The following is a 25,731-nucleotide window of genomic DNA, read 5'->3' on the forward strand; positions in this document are numbered from 1 at the left end:
TTGATCTTTTCAAAAAAGGACCATTTAAGAATCCAGACCACAGGGATGTTGACTGTTCAGTGACATCTGGAGTTATCTGTTATTATGATCACTGCATTTTTTTTTTTTATAACCGAACATCTTTTAACTACTACCTCTTCATGTGCCAGGGTCATTTTGAGGGAGTCTCACAGAAAAGCCTGTGTAGTAAGGAAGGTCCTAGGTAAGATGTCTGTCTTTTTGTAGTGAATCCTGTATTGCTATATGGTGGCTGGGATCCTCCTGATTTCAGATTTAAAAGAAGGAAATAATTCAGAAAAGATGGAATTTACCCCTCCTACCCACCACCCAAGTGGGTCTCTTTTCGTGTTATGCAAGTTTGAATTCACCGAGGGCTACCTAATGCCGGACAGGATTACATAACCAAAAATGCCTCTGGCATAAAAGATACCTTGATAATCTGTAGAAATTATTGTCCTGTTATTTGCTTGTTTGTTTGTTTGTTTGTTTTTGAGATGGAGTCTTGCTCTGTCACCCAGGCTGGAGTGCAGTGGCACTATCTCAGCTCACTGCAAGCTCCGCCTCCCAGGTTCATGCCATTCTCCTGCCTCAGCCTCCCAAGTACCTGGGACTCCAGGCACCCGCTACCACGCCCGGCTAATATTTTTTTTTTTTGTATTTTTAGTAGAGACGGGGTTTCACCGTGTTAGCCAGGATGGTCTCGATCTCCTGACTCCGTGATCTGCCCGCCTCGGCCTCCCAAAGTGCTGGGATTACAGGCTGCTTGTTTTTTTTGTTTGTTTTTTTTTTTAAGTATTTACACTTTCTTTCAGGGAGTAGGGTGGTAGTGTACAGTTGAGACAGCACTCGTGATCCTCAGTTAATCCTTCTGGACTCTCTACGTCACATACTCAAGTACACTTACTCTTTCACCATGACCACATCCAAAGAAATAGCTACCAACAAAAGTTTCTTTTTATTGTGACTCATGCCAATAATCAGGTTCACATTTGACTTTAAATCAATTTTTGGATACTCATTTGGCTCAGGTTCATAAAGTTTTGCCCAAAGAACATTTTTATTGAAAAATTTTTGCCTCTTATAAAGTGAATACATATATTACTACTTCAGTTTATAACTTGCAAGGTACTTTATTTAATCTTCATTACAACCTTGAAAAGCAGGCATTTTTTCCACTTACAGATGAAAAAAACTGAGGCTCAGAAGTTAAATTAACTGTGTAAATCTATGTGCTTTATATAACAGAGCCAAGAAGAAATTATTGAATAATCAGAATAATTATCACTAGTATCGGAAGATTTTGTGCCTACTGGTAACTAAAAAAAAAATCTTCACAGAACATGATCACATGAGAATCTGTTAATAAATCAGCCCCAACTGAATTAGTTATAATTTAGAGAATATTTTTAGGAAATATATATTTATATTTATTTAATATGAAATATAAAATATATACCGTATGTAATATAACATTATATGTGATATAAAATACATTTGTTTTGTGTTGACACATTCCACAAACACTTTGGCAATTCATTTTTACCCACTGGACTTCAAAACAACTGTTTATGATAATCTCTGTTTTACAGTAGAAAAGCTGAGGCACAATGATGTTAAATGGTTTGCTCATATAGCTAGCTGGTCATAGAGGCAGGATTCAACATTCCATGTCTTCTCATTCTAAATCTTACATTCTTTGCTTTTGATACCACGCTACCTCGTGATAAAACTTTCAAAATGTTGCAAGATAACTGACTGGGTGAACTAGCGATTGCAACTTACATATGGCTACCCAAACAGATGGGCTTGCTCTGAAATAATCAGTTTTATGAAGTTCAAAGACCAGAGCAATGATGAAAATGAATAAATGGATAGAAAACACTGGAGACCTAACTTCAGCCTAACAGGTCATACATTCCTTTTAGGTATATAAGGAAAATGACCAGTTTTCCCAGAAGGCATGTATGTGTTTATGTTATCAGTTTTAGTAAAATATGACCCAGATATGTCTTAGACTCTGTGTGGTCTCTGCCGTCTACTCTCCGGGCAGTTCTGACGCCATCAACACATTCCGTCAGATGCATTCTAATGTCATTACCATAGCCTGTGGCAGCCAGATCCTCATATAGCATATCCACCTCACAGCCTGACTGTTTCTCAGGTTTAATTGACTGTACTGTGTCATTTTTCTAGTAGGCTAAGGAGAAAAATATAATAACTGAGATCCACACACTGATTAAATCAGTCTTGTCATCTCTGCCTAGAACTTAAAAAGCTGATATCCTGGGAATCTTGCTGCTCACAGACAGCCATAGGCAAGTTTAAACACAGAGCAGATTAGTCATACATTGGTAACCCACAGTCAAGAGTAGCTGTGAATGTTTGTTTTTACGTGTGAATGCTCTGACTCTTTTACCTTCTGAGCAAACTCACCTTAAAGATCTCAGTATTTTAAAAAATTCGCCGGGCATGGTGGCGGGCACCTGTAATCCCAGCTATTCGGGAGGCTGAGGCAGGAGAATCGCTTGAACCCAGGAGGTGGAGGTTGCAGTGAGCTGAGACCATGCTGTTGCACTCTAGCCCGGGTGACAGTGTGAGACTCCGTCTCAAAAAAAAAAAAAAAAAAAACCTCAATATTTTAATGCTCATACTGTTTTTCATAATAGACATTTGAAATCAGCTATGGCAAGCTGAAGACACACAGAGATATGTGTAAGTGTATATGTTAGGGTATGTATGTTTATATATGTATATATACATACTTTTGTCACTGAGCAAAATCAAGTTGCCTTTGATATTTCTACTTCAGAGTAGATCAAACTTGAGTTTTTGTGGAGCAGAAATAGTGCTGGCCCTAGGCCAAAGAAAGAAAAAAAAAGACAAGCTTATTTGCATGCCACTCCTTTGCAGCGTCTCTCACCTTTCACCAGTTCTCTTGCCACAGCATTATCGACTGTATTGGTCAGGATTCTTCTCAGGGCATCACTCATGGGACTGGAAGACTTACGTTAAGTCAGAAACCTACCATTTACTAGTGGTATGTTCTTTGTCAAATAACCACTTTGAAACTCTTCTGAGCTCCATATAGCTGTAATATGAAGCAGCCTCTGATTGGCACCTTCTGAAAACTGGCCCTGAGCAATCTACCGTCACAGTCCTGGCTGCCATATTGGTCTCTACTCAATGATAGCACTGTGGTCTCTGATGGGAGACTTTGTCAGCATCTCTTGCTTTTTTTTTTTTTTTTGAGATGGAGTCTGGCTCTGTTGCCCCGGCTGGAGTGCAGTGGCGCAATCTTGGCTCACTGCAACCTCTGCCTCCTGGGTTCATGCCATTCTCCTGCCTCTCAGCCTCCCAAGTAGCTCGGACTACAGGTGCCCACCACCATGCCCGGCTAATTTTTTTTTTTATATAATTTAATTTTAAAGTAATTTTAATAGAGACAGGGTTTCACCATGTTAGCCAGGATGGTCTAGATCTCCTGACCTCGTGATCCACCCACCTTGGCCTCCCAAAGTGCTGGGATTACAGGCGTGAGCCACCGCGCCCGGCTGGGACTCTTGCTTTTATTCCTTCTAACAATGTAGGAAGGCAAATAGTATATAAGCAATATAATATAAATATGGACTACATATTAGTTTGGGGACACATGTTTGACATTTCATTTGTTTAGAGTTTAGAAAGAAAGTATAGGCCCACCACTTTCAATATGTCTCATCTTGATGACAAGTTCATTTCTGGAGTATGTCCAACACAGAGTGATTAATTTTGAAATAGAATTGGTCAAGGGGTAGTTATTAGTACATGGAGGATTCTTGTCAGTTGCTACTATCTGTATCCAAAACTCATAACCTTAAACCATAAGAGAGCTACTGTTGGTGCTTGAAGAGCTTGAGTCCTCTTGGTAATAATAATTGTGCGTGAATAAAATCAGCATTTGGATAGAGAAAGAATATCCCATACTGGAAAGTAATCATGGCTTTTATGCTCTTGTGTGTGTATGATTTGACAGCTTTTTGGAGACCACGGCATATTTCTTCATGAAACCAAAACTTGGAGAGAAGGAGGTGTCCCCAAATGCTTTCTTCAGTATCTGGCATGAATTCAGCTCTGACTTTAAAGACTTCTGGAAGAAAGAGAACAAACTTCTTCTACAAGAGAGGTAGGTATTTTCATTTGCACAATGGCATTTTAAAACTGGTGTTTTATTAGGTGTGGCACCACTGGGTTGCCAATTTTCATAGCCTGAAGAAAAAATTAGATGGCCCTCAACCCGGGGTAGCAAGTTGAAGAGGTTGCTGACATTTGGCAAAATTTGGAGTTTTAATAAGAAGAGTCAGCACAGAAGCTGGGATGCTACAGAGAGTAGCTAGGGTGCTGGTTTGCCAGGACCACTGTCGGGTAAAACAACTTCTGTCATGAGGAAGCCATGTAAAAGTGACCACGTAAGAAGGCTTGAAGAACCCTGCTGCAATGGCAGACCCACTCACTTCAAAGAACAGATAGCAAAGGCTACAAGGGTAAAAGGAACAGTTTGCTCAATTCATGGGATATTGTCGGTTTACCACTCGTATCAAAATTTCATCCAGATATCACCAAGAAACATAGATGTCAATATTTTTTAAAAGACCTTTCAAGATTCTTGTAGAACTGTGGGACAAGTCATGAAGAAGGCTAGCTCTCCCAGGGCAGCATCCCCAAATAGCTGCATCTAGTGGGAAAATAAAGGGAAACATAATCTATACTATAAAGCAAGCCGTAATGCCAAGCCAATTAGTATACTTCCTAACATCACTAACAGTAACTTTGCTTTAGATCTTTAGAAAACTTACATCCTGTGAGCCAAGAGTGGTGGCTCACGCCTGTAATCCCAGCACTTTGAGAGGCCGAGGCAGGCAGATCACTTGAGGTCAGGAGTTCAAGACTAGCCTGGCAAACTTGGCGAAACCCTGTCTCTACTAAAAGTACAAAAATTAGCCGGGCGTTGTGGTGGGCACCTGTAATCCCAGCTACTTGGGAGACTGAGGCAGGAGAATCGCTTGAACCCAGGAGGCGGAGGTTGCAGTGAGCCGAGATCGTGCCACTGCACTTCAGCCTGGACAACAGAGCAAGGCTGTCTCAAAAAAAAAAAGAGTTACATCCTGAGAAACTTTGTTCACAAAATTCCACTGTTTTCTGCTTATTGTCTTCATTTTGGTCTGCTTACACACGATACTATGGTTGTCCACCTGATTTTCAGTAGTAATTCAATTTTGATGCCTCCTTAAATTAGGTGAATCAGTTGGTAACATTTGTTGAGCCTGCAAACTATGCCAGACTTGCGCTTACTCCTGTAATTAATTACTTAGATTCCATAGGTCTGTCATAGAAGAAACTATCCTCAGTGAATAGTAGGTAGAAAAAGAAAATGGTTTGAACAGAAGGAAAACCCTTTAAACATGCACTCTAAAGATAATGAGCTTATTCTGCTTCCAAATGCATCAGTAAGTGTTAACGTAAAAGATGAGAGCTTTCAGTTAAATTTATATGCAGGTGGGGTAGAAGAGATAATTGCTTAAAAATAAGCATATTTGAATCACTGTTCTTTTCCTTCAGACTAAGTCATATATTAAGTGATATTTACCAAAAACAGGCTTGCTCAGTTGGGAAGATTGTAAAGAGGAAACTTTTTTTCTTAACTTTAGCACATCACACAGAACTTCCATTCGCGCCCTTCCCTAAGTCCCTACGTTCCTCCTTTTACCTCTAATCTAAACCTGGTCCCCTAGAAAAGGGTTTGAAACTTATTTACACTAAGGTTCAAAATGAAAAGAGTCGTGTTTCCCCTTGTGCGATTATTTTCATCATGTCTAGGATTAGAGTCCTCAATGGGAGTGTAGATGGTGTGATTTTAGACATCAACAAGATGGGACTGATGACGTTGTCACTTTGGAGAAGCTGGTCCGATGCACATCAGGTAAGCAAGTGCATCACTGTCGGAGAATGGCTTGGTCCTGTCGTGGAGGTCACAGGCCAAGGATGCTGGACACCCTCCTTGTCGCTTTCTTCTGCTAGCATAGACCAGAATATAAGCTGGTGAGATGCTTCCTCAGACAAAATGTTGAGATGGACTAATTCAGATGCTTTGCTCCCTAAGCATCCTCACAGCCCCGTCTAATACATGCCCCATGACAGCATCCTCAGAGTCCCGTCTAACACATGCTCCATGAGATAGAATTGTTTCTAGATGACATTATCAACAACAACCCACTGTTTGGTGGCATTATGTGCATCTGACATGCCCAGAATGAGCTTTCCTTCACTCTCTAAGTATCTCATAAAATCAGCCAGATCCATTTTTTTTCTTCTTTATCCTGTACTTGTCATGTCCTAGAACTACGTGATGGGCTTTGGGTTCACACTTGGTGACCTTACATTCATGTTAGCAGTGTTGCGAATGGCAGTTTACAAGTGCTCTTGACTGCAGACTTCTCAGTTTTCTAAATCATTTGCTTTTAATAAAGGGCTAAGGAAGAACACGTGGCAGGTGAGAATGCTGCTTTGCCCATTGACTTCCAAAATCTATTACCCTCTTGGCAAATGATAACCAGTTTGCTTGAAAAGGAAAACCATTGGTTGGAGTTGTTTGCAGAACAACTCTGTTCCTTTCCTTAGTGAGGGACCAGCTATGTACTTTTTAGGAAACAGTGAAAAATGAAAATGCAGAATTTCTTGTGTAAAAATCATTTCAAGACAGCAAAGCATTAAAGCAACCACAGAGTCCTTCTAAGGGTGGCACCCCATCTGACATCTGACTGCCCAAATGCACACCTATGCCCTGCTTTGGTGTAAACTTTTTTTTTTTTTTTTTTTTTTTTTGAGACATAGTCTCACTCTGTCGCCCAGGCTGGAGTGCAGTGGCGCAATCTTGGCTCACTGCAACCTCTGCCTCCCAGGTTCAAGCGATTCTCCTGCCTCAGCCTCCTGAGTAGCTGAGACTATAGGTGCCCGCCACCATGCCCGGCTAATTTCTGTATTTTTAGTAGAGATGGGGTTTCACCATGTTGGCCAGGATGGTCTCCATCTCTTGACCTCATGATCCACCCACCTCAGCCTCCCAAAGTGCTGGGATTACAGGCGTGAGCCACCACACCTGGCCTGGTGTAAACTTTATATTTTCTATAGTTAAATGGAAAAGTATTTCAGAAATGTTTTGAATGCCCTGGGACATGGATAGGAAATGCCAGTGTGGTCATTTAAAAGTGTGAAACTTCTTGTACAGTTACTGTCAGTGTGAGTAGAACCTCAAGTGGAATTACAAATACTTAAAATGGGATGCTGTTCTCCAACCTGTTTCTTGCCTCTGTACTCCTATACTATTTACTATCAACCTCAATGGCTAATCCTATACTGCCTAACAATATGTCAATTTTATACCATTAATTTTTTGATATTTGCATATTGTTTTTTTGTTTTTTTTTGTTTTGTTTTGTTTTTTAAGAACCACTCAGTGTTGGTCTTTCTCAATGGGATTAGCGTCCTCATATCTGGTATAGCTCTCACTTTTAACAAGCCACACTGCCTTTCCCCTCTTTGTGTCTGCATAAGTATTTGCTGACTTGACTTGTTGCATCATTACCTTTGGAACAGACAGGGAAATTAGAACTTAGCCTAGTAAAGTAATGAATATGTTTTCTTCCATAACTTGAGTTGATCATTGTAGGTAATAAAATCCCTGCTCTGAATACCTCAAAGCAAAAAGAGAGAGACAGAGACAGAGAGAGAGAGAGAGAGATTGTATTTGTTTAGACAGTCAAAACTCAGAAGGGCAAGAGTGGAACTTGCCTGTGAAGGCCTGAATGCAGAATTCTATCTGCTGTGAGTGTTGTTAGTCAGCCGCATGTGTCTGTACCTGTCTCTTCCGTGATCCATGTGTCTTTTTAAATGTCCTCTCTCTATTCTTTCTCCTTCTTTTTCCTCTTCTTTCTCTCACCCTTTCTTCCCAACCCACCACCGCTCTGTAGCTTAGCTTTAACTTCCAAGCTAGGCTGTTCCTTAGCTGTCAGCCACTGCCATGGCTTATATTCTCATAGCCCAGGAGGAGAGAGCAGTTTCCATATCCATCTGCAAAAATACCAGGGAGGAACTCCGAATGAATTGTGTCCATCTCTGGATCAGCCCTGGTGGTACCGTGGTTAGCTTAGCAGTTCACAAACCTGATCCTGAAGCAAGAGAAGAGTGTTATCATGATTGACAGTTCCCTTCAGAGCAGTGTTTTTGAAGGAAGAACAGTTTCCCCAAAAAAGTAAACAATAATCTGGCCTAATTTATTAAGCCTTTAAAAGTAAGGCATGTAATTAGCAAAATGTCTTAGCATGATAGAAATAACCTGAAAGATGACGTTAATGGTGTCCTTGAAATTTTTCTGGTAGAGTTTTCCTTGGACTAGTTTGGTGTATATAGATTGAAAAATATCCTTAAGGTTTTAAATTCTGTATAAATTTTTCTCATGCCACTATTTCTAATTTGTGTCTGATTACAGAGTGATAATAATAACTCTATTTTCTTACTTTGTCCTGATGACTCATATGATTTGGTTGATATATTTCTCGAAATAGTGAATTTCTACACATCCGTGTCGGATAGGGCTGCTGTCTTTCTAGTCAATGTGTTTGGATTTCTAAGTTAGCTCTGCCACTTACTGGCTCCAGAATCATAGAAAGTCAATTATTCTTCAAGAGTAAGTAAAATAGAAATGATAATACAATCTTGCAGTGTTATCATGTAGACTAAATGACATAATGTATTTGAAGTATATAGCACAGTATCTACCTTCTGAATGCCTATACTGTTTTTCCATCATTTAATAAAAATAGTATCCTGGTCATGGCTCCCTACAAGGTGACATAACATTGCTAAGGCACATTAAGCATCTTAAGAACATAGTCTGTAACACAAAGTATTATTGTGACTCAGTTACATTCTTGGTTAGGCAAAATATCTTAGTTGTGAGTGCAAGGATAAACTTTTGTTTGAAAATGTTCTTGTAACCTATCCGTCCATATCTACACTAGGTGATACAATGGACACAAATCAAGTGATCTTGTCACGAGTCAGAAAAATTATTTTTTCATGTACTTGGAACTAGACATGTACAATTGTTAATAAGAAATCCTCCTCTTTTGAAAAAACAATCTAGACTTGTCATCACTGAGCAACACAAAACATGTGCAAGTATGTATTTTTTAAAATTTCAATTTGTCAGCTGGGCGCGGTGGCTCACACCTGTAATCCCAGCACTTTCGGAGGCCGAGGTGGGTGGATAATGAGGTCAGGAGTTCGAGACCAGCCTGGCCAACATGGTGAAACCCTGTCTCTACCGAAAATACAAAAATTAGCCAGGCGTGGTGGTGCACGCCTGTAATCCCAGCTACTCTGGAGGCTGAGGCAGAAGAATTGCTTGAACCTGGGAGGCGGAGGGTGCAGTGAGCTGAGATCACGCCACTGTACTCCAGCCTGGGTGACAGAGCAAGACTCAGTCTCAAAAAAAAAAAAAAAAAAAATTCAATTTGTCTGTATTCACCAGAAGATGGGAAGGGAGACTAACATTTATTCTACCAAGCATCTCCGTAAGGTCTCACAGAGCATAGTTGTAGTGGGTAAGGAAATAGGCAATGATTCATCTCTTATTTTCAGGAAGGCATTGGCATGACTGTCACCTAGCCACTAATGAGGCTCTGAGGAGCTGGGATAACAAGAGCTGTATTAATTAAAAGAAAGAGGCACAGATTGATTAAGAATGTGTGTCTTCTTTTTACCCTGATTGAGAGGCTATGTTCTAGGTCCTGGGAAAGGAGGATTAGGCTTCCAGAACAACATTGCTTCTTACTTTGCTCTGTTGTAAGTTGTGCTCAGTTTTCAGGATGAGTGTTCAGCGATATAACCATGTGAAGCTACCTGTGATTATTCACTCATTCCGTATGGAGTCGTACTGGACACTGAGATGTTCAAGTACATTAAATGAAGGTCTCCTCTCCTTTGAGCTAGCAGTAGAGCACTGGTTGGTGGATCATGCAGTGGGAGGAACCAGAAGCGAGGATTAAGGAATTCTGCCCAGAGGACTTTTGACCTAGAACGTGGAGCAAGTGTAGGATTTTCGTAGACAGTCCAGAGAGCTAAGGGCTTTTAGGCAAGAAGATCTGGCTCTGGCCACTGGGCCCCCAACCTCATAGTGTGTATTGTGGCCTACCGTTATTTCATTTTTAGTCGTCTTGAGACATTTTAATTTAATAAATCATGACATTAGTAAGGGTTATGTTTAAAGTATTGTCTAACTTAATTTACTAGTTTATTTTACTTTGAGACAGGTAGTCTTTGATGATCCAAGAGAAAGGATAGCTGCTTCTCGAATTGCACAAGCATGTGGCAGTCAAGTCTTGTTTCAGCCCAGCTGAAACCTGTAATTAGAGGAAAATAATTTGAATGTTTATCCTTAGAAGGTTATGCGTTACATTGGCGAGCCCCTCATGCCTTTTTAACATTTCTGTTTCCATGATTTGTATTCAAGTGAGCTGTATGTTCAGATTTATGTATGATATTATTGGAATCAGTTTAAGAAGGAAGAGACCATTTTCAAAGAAATTGAAAATACATCTGAAGAATGGAGATAAGGAAAGTTTATTCTTATGGAATAACGTACTTGCTGGATACCTAAGCGAAACTGCCTCTTGGACTGAAAGGTAGCATTCTTGCATTGCATGATAAATGAATTTGGCCAACCATTCACCCTTTTCATTCAGGCATCAATTTTTAGAAAAATGACCCATCAAGAAATCCTCTTCTCAGTGCCAGCTTTCTGTAACCAAAGGTTTGGCAGGAGAGGCGACAAACAGGACGGTCGAAATAGTGGCCATTGGAGGCTGAGGGTGTGCAGAGATTTATCTGTATTCATGAATTGGAGTAACGAATACACATTAAGACAGTAAGTAATGCATTCAACAATTATTTATGATATGTATGTCCTACTATATGCCAGGCAACATTCCTGGCCATGTGAATCTTTTCTCTTCTCATGAGAGAAGCAGACAACAAAAAGTAAGCACATATTTAAGTCACAAGCTGAAATCAGTGCTATGAGGAAAATAAACAGGGAGTCATCTTGCAGAATCCAAAGGGAGGAGGTTCATTTAGAGAGGTTGGTCAGAGGAGGCCTTTCTGAAGAGACAGCATTGCTGTGGACACCTAAAGAATTCAAGGGCACAGCCCCGTGAAGAGGCACAGTGGGGAGCGGGTAACGTGGTGTGTGAGCATTCCAGGCAGACGGTAAGGATGTTCACGGCAATGTGGCAGGAGAGATTAAGCACTTCCCAAGAAAGATGGGGGCCATACAATGAATCTGATAAAGCAAGCTGGGGCCTGAGCATTCAGGCCCTGGTAGGTCGTGGTAAACATCGACTTTTACTGTGCATTCAATAGGAAGCCATCAAACGGTTTTTTTTTTTTTCTGGAGAGAAAATAACCTTATATGATACATGTAATGAGAAGATTATTGGCTGCCAAATGGGTAGTAAATTGGAGAGTGGAGAGTGTTAGTAAAAAGCAAGTTAGAAAGTTATTTTAGTGACCTAATTGAGAGCTAGGACTCTGCAGACTGGGGTGAAGGCAGTAAAGATTGTAGAAAATAGGTGAATTTGAGATATATTGTGGAGGAAAATGTACATAGATTTGCTGTTCACAGGTTCCTGGATGAACTAGTTTTGGGAATCAGAAAATTGTAAATGTCAGCTCAGATACTGAAAAGCTAATACTCACTAGGATGATAGAGATCAAGAAAGCAGGTTTTTCCTTTCTTCTAAAATGCTGTAGAAAAAGAGCTGAGGAAAGATATGAAACCCAGGATATTAAGATATTTACTTTGTAAAATTTAGTTCTTTTTAAAAAATGGAAAGCCCTAACGTGAAGATTAGCTGGGAAAGGGCTTTGCATTTGCTTCTTTATCTTGCCGTGTTCCAAGAGATGTTTTTAAAACTTTGGGAAATCTTCAAAATCCTCTACATGGCACATGGATACATATGTAACAAACCTGCACATTGTGCACATGTACCCTAAAACTTAAAGTATAATAATAATAATGATTTAAAAAAAAAACCGAAGAAACTCTCAGTAGGTAGTTCTAGAGAATCTGGACGAAGAGTGTGGCTTGTCCAAAGATGTTTTTAGTTTGGTAAGGATTTGAACATTGCAGCATCTTTTAATGAGTGTGTAGATACTTGTAAGGTATCTGAGCAGTTTTTAATTCCCCTTTAGCATTTGCTAAAAGGGTTTTTTGATGTCTTAGCAAAGTTTGCAGCAGAACTACCTGGATCAAAATATTCTCCCTGGAGTGAAGGTATTTAAAGTTACTCCTTTAAAAAATAACATCATGTGGCTTATGTGGGCCGAAAACAAGATCCTATTCAAGCTAGATGATGTTATTTTTTCAGGGGCAATTTTTAATTTCTTTAGGATACTTTCAAATGATGTAATGGTTGTAATCTGCTAGAGGAAGCACAGACCTGTTGAATTTGAATAATATCAAATTAACGAATTGTTAGGTTTGTGTGGACCTCTGCTAGAGCCTGGATTTTTAAGATAATCAAAAATGTAAGGAGCCAAAGGCTTGCCCATGGCTCATTCCCACCATGACATGCTCCGTGCTAACTCTGACACCTTTGAGCAAAGGAATTCCACATTCACACACTCCTCCTGTTCGACTTTAAGATTTCAGCTTCACACACCACGGCTGTTCCCATTAGGGGGAGTGGAGCTTTACAAAAATGGAAAGTGTTTCTTCTGCACTTAAACATTAGCAGCCTTAGGGCAAATGGATAATCAAAGACTATTCCTGAGAGATGAGGGAAGAGATTGCCTCTGCCAAGAGGTATTGATCCCTATGGCAGGGTTGAAGCTAACAACAGATGTTAGACCAAGACATGTTAGTAGTTATTTTATTTGACAGACAGCAATTCGCTCACCTGGTTTTGCTGCTGGACTCTGGTTAAGGTTTAGAAGCAGCTGTAATAAGACGTTAAGCTCAGTTTTAAAAGGAATTATTTGTGAAAGCATGTGCTTGGTGTGTGTGTGTGTTGGGGGATGTTGGGAGGTTGGGTACCAAGAATGGACATCCGTATTGAGGTACTTTGAAAATATATATTTCAATATAGGACCTACAAAAAATAAGATAATATTCAGGTATCTTGGACAGAGAGTGAAAAAGAAAATGGTCCTAAAAAATTTAAGTAGAATGGCCAGTGAACACATGAAAAGATACTCCACGTTGTTAGTCCTCAGGGAAATGCCAATCAAAACCAAAGTGAGACATACTTCATACTCACTAGGAAGGCTGTGGTAAAAAACACAGACAGTAACAAGTGTTGGCAGATGATGAGAATGTACGGAACTCTCATACACTGCTGGTGGAAATACAGGATGGTTTTTGCCATTATTTTTATGGCAAAAACTGCAATTACTTTTGCACCAACCTAATACGCGGGGCCTGAACGTAGATTAGTCTTTGTCAGGAACTGGAGTCTCGGGGTACAGAGGGAGAAAAATGGAGGGTGACTGCTAATTAAGTTTCTTTTGTGGGGGGGGTTACAAAATGTCCTAAACTTAGATGGTTTTAGAGGGGTGCACAAACCTATGCATCTACTAGAAAAAAAATTGACGTTCACTTTCAGTGAGTGAATTGTATGGTATGTGAATGATAGCTTGGTAAGGCTGTTTTGGAAGGAAGAAGAATTGAGTAGAATTCACACATTAGAGTTACATTAGAGTTCTAAGCATAAAAGTGGACCACAATTGAACAGACTGATTATGTTACATCAAATTATTTTCATCAATTAATTACATCAAACTATTTTCAAACCTTCAGTGATCTCTATTCAGAGTGTTCACAGTTTTGAAAAATCTAACATTGGTCCCTCTTCTTCCTGCCTGGCACAACTGCTATTTCCCCTGTACCCAAGTAATTTTGTATGTACCCAAGGAAAGCAAATCTTGTAACTAAAACATGAGTATTAGCTAACAGAATTTGGGAGATAGATCTGCTGGAAAAAGCTGTTTAAAAAATTGTACAGCTCATTCCAGAATCAAAAAGACCATCATCAATTTAGATAATTAGTCATTTGCAGTAGTTCGACTCTGTAGTGATGAAATAGGCTGGTGCTTTCCCTTTTAATTTCTTTAGGATACTTTCAAATGATGTAATGGTTATAATCTGCTAGAGGAAGTACAGACCTGTTGAATTTGAATAATATCAAATTAACGAATTGTTAGGTTTGTTAGATTTCCTGACCCACATCAGGAAATCTAAGTCATGTTTTAAAAACATACACATGCAAAAAATACTATATGTATGCGTATATGTATGTATGTGTGTATGTGTTTTGAACAATTATTCATCTATTGTGAATAAACTTTTTCAAATCTAATCTCCATGGGAAGAGTCCTATTATTCAAGTTTCTGTAATACATAGGACCTTTACTGCTAATGGAAAGAGATAAATACTCAGAAAGAAAGAATCTGGTCAGGTGCTGTGGCACACACTTGTAGCCCAGCACTTTGGGAGGCTGAGGGAGGGCGATTGCCTGAGCCCAGGAGTTCAAGAACAGCCTGGGAAACATAGGGAGACCCTGTCTCTACAAAAACAAACAAACAAAAATTAGCTTGGCATGGCGGCGCACACCTGTGGTCCCAGCTACTTGGGAGGGTGAGGCAGGAGAGTCACTTGAGCATGGGAGGTTGAGGCAGCAGTGAGCCGTGATTGTACCACTGCACTCCTGCATGGTCAACTGAGCAAGACCCTGTCTCAAAAAAATAGTAATTCAACATGATAAAAAGTGGTTAACTGGCAGGGTAGGGTGGCTCACGCCTGTAATCTCAGTACTTTGGGAGGCCAAGGTGGGCGGATGGCTGGAGCCTAGGAGTTGAGACCAGCCTGGGCAACATGGCAAAACCCCATCTCTACAAAAAATACAAAATTTAGTTGGACATGGTGGTGCCTTCCTGTAGTCCCAGCTACTTGGTGGCCTGAGGTGGGAGGATCACTTGAAGGTCTGGGCTGTTGAGGCTGCAGTGAACCGAGATAGTTCCACTGCACTCTAGCCTAGGTGACGAAAGTGAGACCCTGTCTCAAAAAAAAAAAAAAAAAAAAAAAAAGTGGTTAAAGTACATAAAAGGAAAATGAATTTGTCTGTCTTTGCTATGGATAAAGATTTGCATCTTTCACTTCTGTTTAATGAACACTTCACCCTCTCTCCAGAATCCCTATCCCCCCTGGTACCCACTTTCCCTGACTTTCCTGTGACTTTCTGCTTGCTGACACTGGGCCCCACTCCATGGCCTTCTGACCAAGTCACTGCTCGGGCTTTTTGCTTGCCATACAAGGTTGGCCTTAGAAACTTGAACCATGGGCAGCTGCTAGGTCATGAGAAGAATTTTGAGCCCATGGAAAGGAAACTTGTTTAAGGCAGACAATACTAGAGATAGACCTTTGATACGGTACTTTCTAGGGAGCAGATATCCAGTGAAGATTAACCATGCTGATGCTGAAGAACTGGCTGTAGAATTACAGTGTGGTCTTGGATATTGACATTTCTAGTTCATTCAAGTTTCCATCGATTAAACCACAATCATTGTGGCAAATTAGGATCATGTAGCTTGGAGTTCTTTGGTTTATGTGAAAAGCTATTTTATACAATTTGTTCCTCCTTAAAGGGACATGTAAATTGTCATCATTATTTAAATTATTATGTGTATGTGCTATTTCTTTTTCCAGGTTTATTGAGGCATAGTTGATAAATAAAAATTATATGTATAAGGTTATACAATGTGATGTCTTGATATACATTTTGAAGTGCTTATCACAATTAAGCATTAATGTATCCATCAACTTTTTGCAGTAAGAATACTTAAGATCTATTATCTTAGCAGGTTTTAAGTGTACAATACATATTATTATTATAGGTACTGTGCTGTACATTAGGTCTTTAGACTTGTTCATTTTATAACTCAAAGTTACAAGTATTCTTTGACCAATATCTCCCCATTTCTCTTACACTTATTATAATGTCACATCAAAATTAAATTCTAAAATTCTTGGTGTTTTAGGACCTATGATTTTGCAATTTTTAAGAGTAATAATTCTGCAGAGCCAAATAAATGAGAACAGCATTACAGCTAATATAATTCCTAAAATGACGTAAAACATTTTTGTTTTACAATTTAGGCTTTCTAATTATAACTATAATTTATTAATACATAGATTAGATTATTAATACAACAGAGGTCTATCTGCACAATCCCTTTGAATATTGTCTTATATGAAGCCTATGAGCATTTTCATTTCATTTCATTCTATTTTGATTTACTTTGCGTTTGTTTCCTAAGATCTATAATAAAACACCTAGGATCCCAGATACCTTGAATGTCTTTCTAAGTCTGAAAACTTTATGTAATCAACCTCGTCTGTCATTTTATCTTGTTGGTAATACTAAACATTCCCTAACTAATCTTTTAGCATTGTCTCCATCCTCTCCCACCCGGCCCCAGCCACGTTCCACCCCCGATTGATTGTAGAGGTCGCTCCCTTCCTTTAGGGCCAGCAGCGAGGCTGGCACCCGAGCGTCATGCTCTGTATCTAGATAAAAGAATGTGCTCCTGGCCAATGTGGCTCCATAGCTCATTGATCTCTCTCTGGAGAAAGGCTGGGATGTCTCCTTGCACATTTCTTTTTTGAATGATTTAAAACTTGATGCTGAGCTATATAAAGTTCTGTCTGGATAGCTGTGCCTTACAGAGGGAGGGTCATCCTGAAAGATGCCACTTCTGCCTTTACAAAAAGAGCATGCACCTCCACCATGGCATTGTGTGGAATTAGCTAATGGTTATACCTGGCAAAGACAAAATGAAGGTTAAGAGGACAACAGAGGTATCCTTGTGCTACTGTACGGTCAGAAAGGAATTCAGCCCTATCCCTTGGAGTTATATGCAGATTCAAGTTGTCTGGTTTTTTGTAAGGAAATATTAATTTTTAAAAGTATTTGTCTTGGCTGGGCACAGTGGCTCATGCCTGTAATCCTAGCACTTTGGGAGGCTGAGGCGGGTGGATCACGAGGTCAAGAGTTTGAGACCAGCCTGGACAAGATGGCGAAACCCCGTCTCTACTAAAAATACAAAAATTATCCGGGCACAGTGGTGGGTGCCTGTAATCCCAGCCACTCAGGAGGCTGAGGCAGGGGAATCACTTGAACCTGGGAGGCGGAGGGTGCAGTGAGCCGAGATCACGTCACTGCACTCTAGACTGGGCGACAGAGCAAGACTCCGTCTTTAAAAAAAAAAAAAAATTGTCTTGAGGAGGACAGAATTGCAGGTGTGTTGGCTGAGTCTGTAGCTGTTTTGCTGTGAGCAGAATAGAATCAGCATCATTAGGTCAGTACCAACTCTTTTTGGGCTTTACAATATTCTGCCCCTGCAGTGGTTCTGGGGATGAGCTGGGAAATTAGATGATCAGAGTGTTCCCCAGGAGGAAATGCCAGCAAGCCGTGTTAGAGAGGCCCACCTGCCTGCTCCCCAAGACGGGCCTCATCCCCTGAGTTTCATTAACCTAAAGATGACCTCTGCCTCCACTAACTTAGGAGTCACCGGGAGTAGAACTAGTAGAGCAGTAGAAGAAAGTGCGCTTATAAGCCTAATATAGTAAAATAGTGGGTAGCAGCACCAGCAGTGAGACGTGAAGGAAGTGTAGTGTTGGGTTGATTTTTAAATAAACAGATAACATCTGTCATTATATTAATGACGTAGTATTTTGCTTTGTATATTTTGGCACTGTTAATATTTCTCTTGTTTTATAACGGGCATCTAAAGTGGGCTGCATTTACCGTCACTCTGAACAATAAAAAAACTTAAAATTCAGTTATATATTGGGAGGCCGAGGTGGGCGGATCACGAGGTCAGGAGATTGAGACCAGCGTGGCTAACACAGTGAAACCCCGTCTCTACTAAAAATACAAAAAATTAGCCAGGTGTGGTGGCGGGCGCCTGTAGTCCCAGCTACTCAGGAGTCTGAGGCAGGAGAATCACTTGAACCCAGGAGGCGGAGGTTGCAGTGAGCCAAGATCATGCCACTGCACTCCAGCCTCGGTGACAGAGCAAGACTGTCTCAAAAAAAAAAAAAAAAAAAAATTAGTTATATAGCCATTCACTCTGTTTCAAAAGAATATATTGAATATTCATGACTTAGGCATTCATTTAGAATTTCAAATACCCAGAAGTGAAAGTTGACAGGCAAGAATCCCCACTCCTTTAATTAGTCAGAAAAAAATGGTTCAGAGATGAGCCTCTAAAATGTATTGAACAAGGAAAAAGGACAGAGGTAAAAGTACTAACTCTTTAATCTTTAAAATATTCTAATGATCAGTATATTTAGATAATATAGATTTTTGCAAAAATTTTATCAGAAATAAAAATGTATTCCTAGATCTGGGATTATTTTTTAAAATTAACCTATAGGTTCAAATTCCTATGGCCTGAGGGTGAATATTTTTGGAAAGTGATAAAATTCCATTTGGCCACTTTAAATTTTTCCAAGTGTTCGGGGGAAGTAAATAAAATGAGACATAAAAAGGAAAAAGTATGAAAAAAGTAGAAAAAATAGTAGAAAAATGTATGTCATCAGTTAAGAGATTTCATCAGTTAAGAGAATTTCAGGTGCTCACAGATAACTCAGTAGCTTTCATTATCAACATCTGACTAGCTGTAGATATTAATACATTCTTAAATTCATGTGCTGTTTTTATGACAGAAGCAGTCATAGTTCTATACTGAGTATGTATACAAGTTTATTTCCTACAACCTCTGATTAGTTTTCTTAATGTTTTCGTTTTACAAAGGCTGAATAAGGTACGTAGTAAGAGCACGTGCTTGTAGGTTAAAAAGACCTGAATTTGATATATATCTCTGAGACCACCCGTGTAACCCTTGACAAATTAATGTACTCTCTGAACCTGTTTCCCCATTTGTAAAATGAAGGTACTATACGCACCCAATTCCTGGAATAAATTAAAGGAGACACAGAGCATAAAACATTTAGAGTACGCTTTCACATATAGAAACTTCTCAGTTAATGTTAGTTGCTGCCATTATCATTAATATATTAATGTTGTTTGAAAAGCAATAAACTTAGCATGAGAAAGACTTAGCACTAAGTAAATTCATAGAAGCCAAACCCCACATAATTCTATTCTACCAACCACCCTTCCTTAGGTTTGTATTCCCAAACATGAGTCGAAGCATTACCAATGATAAGCCCTTTGACCTTGGGCAGTTATTTAATCTTAGTCAACTTCAGTTTTCTAATTTAAACAATCGAGATATCAATCACTAAAGTACATAGTATTGAGGCTGTTAATTATATTAAGCGTCATAGTCCCAACACAGTGAATAGTTCATCACAGGTGCTGACTATTAAAATTAGTACCAATGGTGTTTTAGAAATTACTACTATTTTTACAAATGAGCCCAATGTTTTTCTCTCCATGAGTAAAACAGTGAGGAAGAACTGGACAGAATGAGGAAGAGCTTGGAAAAGGAGGAGAATGAGAGTGGGTATTAATGAAGCATAGAGATGAGGAAGAATAATGGTGCTTAAAAATGGAAGGCATAGAACACATAGAAGGTAAAAGTCACTGGAAATAACTTCTCTATGAGGGAGTTTATATCTTTTTGTATTAGCAGCATGATCCGCCACTTAATATTTTAAGATATTCTTACCATGGAACCCTGTGCTTTCTTCATTGTGGATCTGCAGCAATCATGGCATTTTCTCTCTTTTTTGTCTCCACCAAATCAACTCACTCTTGCTGAGCATCATTCTTCATTAAGATATGGCTTTGGGGCCAGGAATGGTGGCTCATGCCTGTAATCCCAGCACTTTGGGAGGCTGAGGCAGGTAGATCACTTGAGGTCAGGAGTTCAAGACCAGCCTGGCCAACATGGCAAAACCCCACATCTACTAAAAATACAAAAATTAGCTGGGCGTGATGGTACCCACTTGTAATCCTAGCTACTCAGGAGGCTGAGGCATGAGGCTCACTTGAACCCAGGAGGCAGAGGTTGCAATGAGGTGAGATCGCACCCCTGCACTTCAGCCTCGGTGATGGAGTGAGACTCTCACTCTAAAGAAAAAAATAAATATGTATGGCTTCCAATCCTTTAGATTGTAGATCTCCTATTTACAGTAGTGTTGTGCTGAGGCCTTTTAAAGGACAAGGATCGTTTTGCCCTCTTTACACATCTTGTTCTTCTTAGTTAAGCATTAAGCAAAGCTGTCAACATAGCATAGAAACACAGAGGTTGGAGTTAGGGATACAGAAGGAGCTGGGAGCATTGAAAATAGAAACCCAGACCCAAGTAACAGCACTAGAGCACAGGGTATGGAGCCTGAACTTGAGGCTACATAATATTGATCGCAAATTCAAGATAAAGGTGGAAAAGCCATTGTTTTTTAATGTCATGGGCCAACAAATGAATGGACGGATGGTTAGATGAGGAGTTACTGGAAATGACACAACCATTCGAGAAAGAATGCAAACCCAAGTTAGCAAAGTGATGTTATTATGAGGAAAGCTCGGCTCCTATGTTTAAAAGCTCTCTACTTTATTATCAGTTAAAAACAAAAAAAGTCAAATCACTCACAGCACACTTTACCACTGATTACAATCCACTAGTGTGTCCCAGACATTCAGATGAGAACCAGGGACTCTGCACAACCTCTTAGCTTAAGAGAGGTGAGAACATGACCATCGGAAAGCTGGTGCATAATAGTAAAGAGGAAGTGTGTTGACTTCCATATAAGATATACTTTACTATTCATTAGTAATTATTAAAAGCAAGTTTCGGCCAGGTGTCGTGGCTCACCGGGGCAGGAGGGTTACTTCAGGCTAGGAGTTCCAGACCAGCCTGGACAACATCACAAGATCCCCATCTCTACAAAAAATAAAATAAAAAGTTAGCTGGGTGTGGTGGCACATGCCTGTACTGTGCCACCAGGAGGCACACTACAATTGAGATAACAATTGCTGAAGATGGTATTGAGACTGCTAATGACATTAAGTGCAAAAGTCCCAACACAGTGAATAGCCCATCACAGGTGCTATTAAAATTAGTACCATTGGTGCTTTAGAAATTACTACTATTACTACCAGCTACTTAGGAGGCTGAGGTGGGAGGATCACTTGAGCCTAGGAGTTTGAGGTTATAGTGAGCTATGATCATGCTACTGTACTCCAGCCTAGGCAACAGAGCAAGACTCTGTCTCTAAAAAAATAATAATAATAGGCTGAGTGTGGTGGCTCACGCCTGTAGTCCCAGCACTTTGGGAGGCTGAGGAGGGTGGAGCACCTGAGGTCAGGAATTCGAGACCAGCCTGACCAACCAAGTGAAACCCCATCTCTATAAAAATATAAAAATTAGCCAGGTGTGGTGACAGGCACCTGTAGTCCCAGCTACTCAGGAGGCTGAGACAGGAGATTTTCTTGAACCCAGGAGGCAGAGGCTGCAGTGAGCCAAGATCACGCCACTGCACTCCAGCCTGGGTGACAGAGTGAGACTCCGTCTCAAAAATAATACTAAGTTTCATAATGATCTCAGAAAAGCTAAGAGTGACAAGTTCATGTCCAAAGTCTTAATCACTAGTAACCATTTGTCATTTTCTACCTGATTGTGACTTCTCTAACAGGAATAATGGAGTCTACAAACTTTGGGGATAATTATTATAATAGATACAGTTTTATTCTAATTTTATAGTCCAGACCCATAATCTCTCATCTACACTTTTGAGACCCAAAATTCTCAGAAACCAAAAGTTTATTCGTATTTTTGTGGCAAATTTATCTGTCAGCGACACTCAACTTTCATGAGGCTATGTACAGTCTTTACTCATTCTATAGTGAGAATGTTTATATGCTTACAGAAATGTCAATGTGTTTGATTATTCCATGCTATGTCAGACCCTTTTGATAGTGTTATGCTCCGTATTCCTATCTGAAACTGGAAACGTTCTGAATTCTTTTTTTTTTATTTTATTTTTTTGAGACGGAGTTTCGCTCTTGTTGCCCAGGCTAGAGCGCAGTATCACGGTCTCGGCTCACCATAACCTCCGCCTCCCAGGTTCAAGTGATTCTCCTGCCTCAGCATCCCCAGTAGCTGGGATTACAGGCAGGCACCACCATGCCCGGCTAACTTTGTATTTTTAGTAGAGACAGGGTTTCTCCATGTTGGACAGACTGGTTGTGAACTCCTGACCTCAGGTGATTCACCCGCCTTGCCCTCCCAAAGTGTTGGAATCACAGGCGTGAGCCACTGCACCCGGTGGAAGAGTTCTGAATTCTAGAATCCATCTAAGCCCTAAGAATTTGGGCTAAAGGATGATAGAATGAATGGCTGGCCGACTAAACTATGTATTCACTGGCCCTCATTCTGCTCTCTCTAGAACCACACAGATAAATCCAATCCTTTGTTCCATGTAATAAATCTGATATTTAAGGTTAACTATGAAGATTCTACCAGGTTTTCTATTGCCCTGACATAAATCCTTTGTCCTGTTCATTGTTTTGGAGTCTCTTGGACTTTTCTGATTCATTTAGCTTCCCGCTTACCCTGCGCCTCATCATCTGATAGTTCAGCTATACCAGCACTGGTACTATGATTTATACAATAGATTACACCTCTGAACTTCTCACCATCTCCCAGAGTCGGCAGGCCAGAGCCTTCACACCTCTTGCTCTGGGAAAAATTCTCTAAGCTGCGCTACTTCAAAATCAGTGTTCCCCAACCTAAGGTAGATTCTCTGAGGAATGGGTATCCTGAGACAAATCCTGGGAAGCATGAGGGGAATGGGAAGTCAAGAGCATTTTCATTCCAATTTCCATTTTCCTCTCTAATCTTTCCCCACACTGCCACCTCCCACATTCTTCAAACGGTAAGCACCACTTCTGCGTGCTTCACTACGAATGTATGACTTGTCCACATACTTCCCTGAGGTCCTTCAGTATGTACTTATTAAGTGTCTACTCTATACTAGGCAGTGGAGTTGTGAATAAAACCAAATTCCTGCCCTGGTGGAGCTTACGTTATAGAAGGGAGGTCCAGACCATCAATAAATATACAGCGAAGCTCCAAGGAAAAACAGAGCAGGGCAAAGAGAAGACAGCTATGGGAGGTGGTTTATTTTATATAAGTTAGCCAGACAGTGCCTCTGAGAGGTGATGTCTAAGCAGGGACTTGGAGGTGAGGGAATAAGCTAGTGGATATCTGAAGAAAGAACCTTCCAGACGGATCAAGCATCGCCTGCAAAGCTCAAGGAAGGAGCATGTTTAGTCAAGTGTCCAAAGTGGCTGGAACAGAGTGAGTGAGAGTTGAGAGGTAGAAGATGAATTCAGAGAGGGAGCACTGGGGCCAGAGTATGTAGCCTAGTGGGCCAAGTGAGGTCAGGCCTTTAAGAAGGAGGCTATCCCCCCCCCAAAAAAATAAAAAAAAAATAAAAAAATAAAAAACACATTGTACTAAAAAAAAAAAAAAAAAAGAAGGAGGCTATCGAGGAAGAGCCGTGCACACTACTGCTAGTGCTAGGGTGAGAAAGATGAGGACTGAGAACCGATCTCTGGATTTGGGATCTTGGGTGAATGAGTGACATCCACAAGAGCAGTCTCTGTTGAGTGGTTAGGGACAGACGTCTGATTAACTGGGAGCACAGGAAGCTGGGGCAGTGACTCTAGGTAACGCTCTTGAGGCATTGGTGTATGTAAAGGGGCACAGTGGAAAGGAAAGCTAGCAGGAGGGCAAGGGAATTAGGGTTTTGTTTTTGTGTTTATTTTTGGTTGTGGGATAAACAGCATATCTGTCACTGGATAGAAATGATCCAGTAAAGGAAAAATTGTGACCTTTGTTCTCTCTTAATATGTGTGTTTCCTTGATTCATTCCTGACTTGTATCTCCCACATCTTATCCCTTAATTAACCCATTCTTCCTCTTGCATAATTCCAAATTATTATGATATAAATAGCTTTGTTGTACTCTTTTAGGAGTTTTACAGGGAGGAAATTGCATAAACTCTCTATAAACTAATTTCTCTGTTTAAAAGCCCTTAAGTATATACCTAATGCTAAATGACAAGTTAATGGGTGCAGGAAATCAACATGGCACATGGATACATATGTAACAAACCTGCACATTGTGCACATGTACCCTAAAACCTAAAGTATAATAAATAAATAAATAAATAAAAAGCCCTTAAGTTCTCCCACCCCATAGCCTGACCAAAAAAGTCTTACTAAACAAAAGCAGGATACAAATGATCCATACGCGTCATCCTGGCTAGAGAAGTGTCGAAAACCACAGCGTTGTTAGAACCAACAGAGCTTAACTTTCTATCTCACTGGCTGTAATAAAAAACTTTTCTGAGCTATTTGAAACAAAAATCACTAAGATTAAGAAAATATCTTAACAAAGGCGGAAATAGTAAAAGGATGTTTGCATGAAAAATGTCAAGTGTAATAAACAGCACTATTCTCCAATAATAAAAGATGAATTTGGCTGTCAGATACAATTTTATAATAGCTTTGACCATCATGTATGGCAGGAGTATTTTTTTTTATTTACTGTCATTAAGTTTGTGGAACCAGTGATTGTTGTTTTACTATTTTGTTAAGGAAACCTAAAACATTCTTAGAGTGTACAGAAAGAATACGGTCATTCTTATGGACTGAAGGGCATATCAAGTGAGCTGCTTTTGTAAATACCATGAAAATCCAAGTCTGACTGGAATTAAAATCATCTCTACTACAAGATGCAGAAGAAAACCAAACTCTTTTTTCTATATCAGAGACTTAAAAATATTAGTGATGACCAATGTGATTAGAAGCTTTAAAATCCTAACATATATACGAACAAAAATATTCCTATTTTCAGAGACTTAAGCATATCATCTGAGCATTGAAAAAAGCTCTTAATAGTACCTTTCAGATTTCTCATCTGTTTTCGGATGCCATATTAAATTCCTTGTGGAAGAGTAGGAAAGAAAGCTACTCTAAATTTTACAGAATAGAAGCCAGTCTCTTTATTTACAAACTGGAGTGTGAACCTTGCTGTTTACTCATCTACCCCCTCAAGCAATTGTATTGTCCTTCCTTATCAGCACAGACGATCACAGTTCCAGGATTTGTCTGAGATGCTAGCCACCTCAGACTGCTATTCACTAGAGACTCCTGTGATTGTGATTTAAGATTGTGGGCCAGGCGCAGTGGCTCACTCCTGTAATCCCAGCACTTTGGGAGGCTGAGGCGGGTGGATCACGAGGTCAGGAGTTTGAGACCAGCCTGGCTGATATGGTGAAACCCTGTCCTACTAAAAATACAAATATTATCTGGGTGTGGTGGCACGCACCTGTAGTTCCAGCTACTCAGGAGGCTGAGGCAGAAGAATCTCTTGAACCTGGGAGGTGGAAGTTGTAGTGAGCTGCTATCGTGCCACTGCACTCCAGCCTGGGCGACAGAACAAGACTCTGTCTCCAAAAAAAAAAAAAAAAAAAAAACCAGATTGTAGAGGAAGTATGCTAACTGTCCTTTCTTCTAGATTTTTCATTTTTAACCTCATATGAGATTAGATCACCAAAAAACTACATGGCATACTTGAAGTGTTTGTAAGCATTACTCTCC

At 40.0% G+C, this 25,731-nt stretch overlaps 1 protein-coding gene across 3 annotated transcripts in view; it reads left to right on the top strand.

The window, feature by feature from the left end:
• FMN2 (formin 2) overlaps nt 1–25,731 on the top strand; it is a 392,431-nt gene that overhangs the window by 354,039 nt on the left and 12,661 nt on the right. For all 3 annotated transcript variants that reach the window (XM_063613470.1, XM_055234932.2, XM_055234935.2), the window contains one exon: nt 4,013–4,162. In XM_063613470.1, coding sequence (XP_063469540.1) covers nt 4,013–4,162 — 150 coding nt within the window. The remainder of the gene's footprint in view (nt 1–4,012; nt 4,163–25,731) is intronic.

Source organism: Symphalangus syndactylus, chromosome 19 (genome assembly GCF_028878055.3).
Source record: "Symphalangus syndactylus isolate Jambi chromosome 19, NHGRI_mSymSyn1-v2.1_pri, whole genome shotgun sequence".
In the NCBI taxonomy this organism is placed as follows: domain Eukaryota; kingdom Metazoa; phylum Chordata; class Mammalia; order Primates; family Hylobatidae; genus Symphalangus; species Symphalangus syndactylus.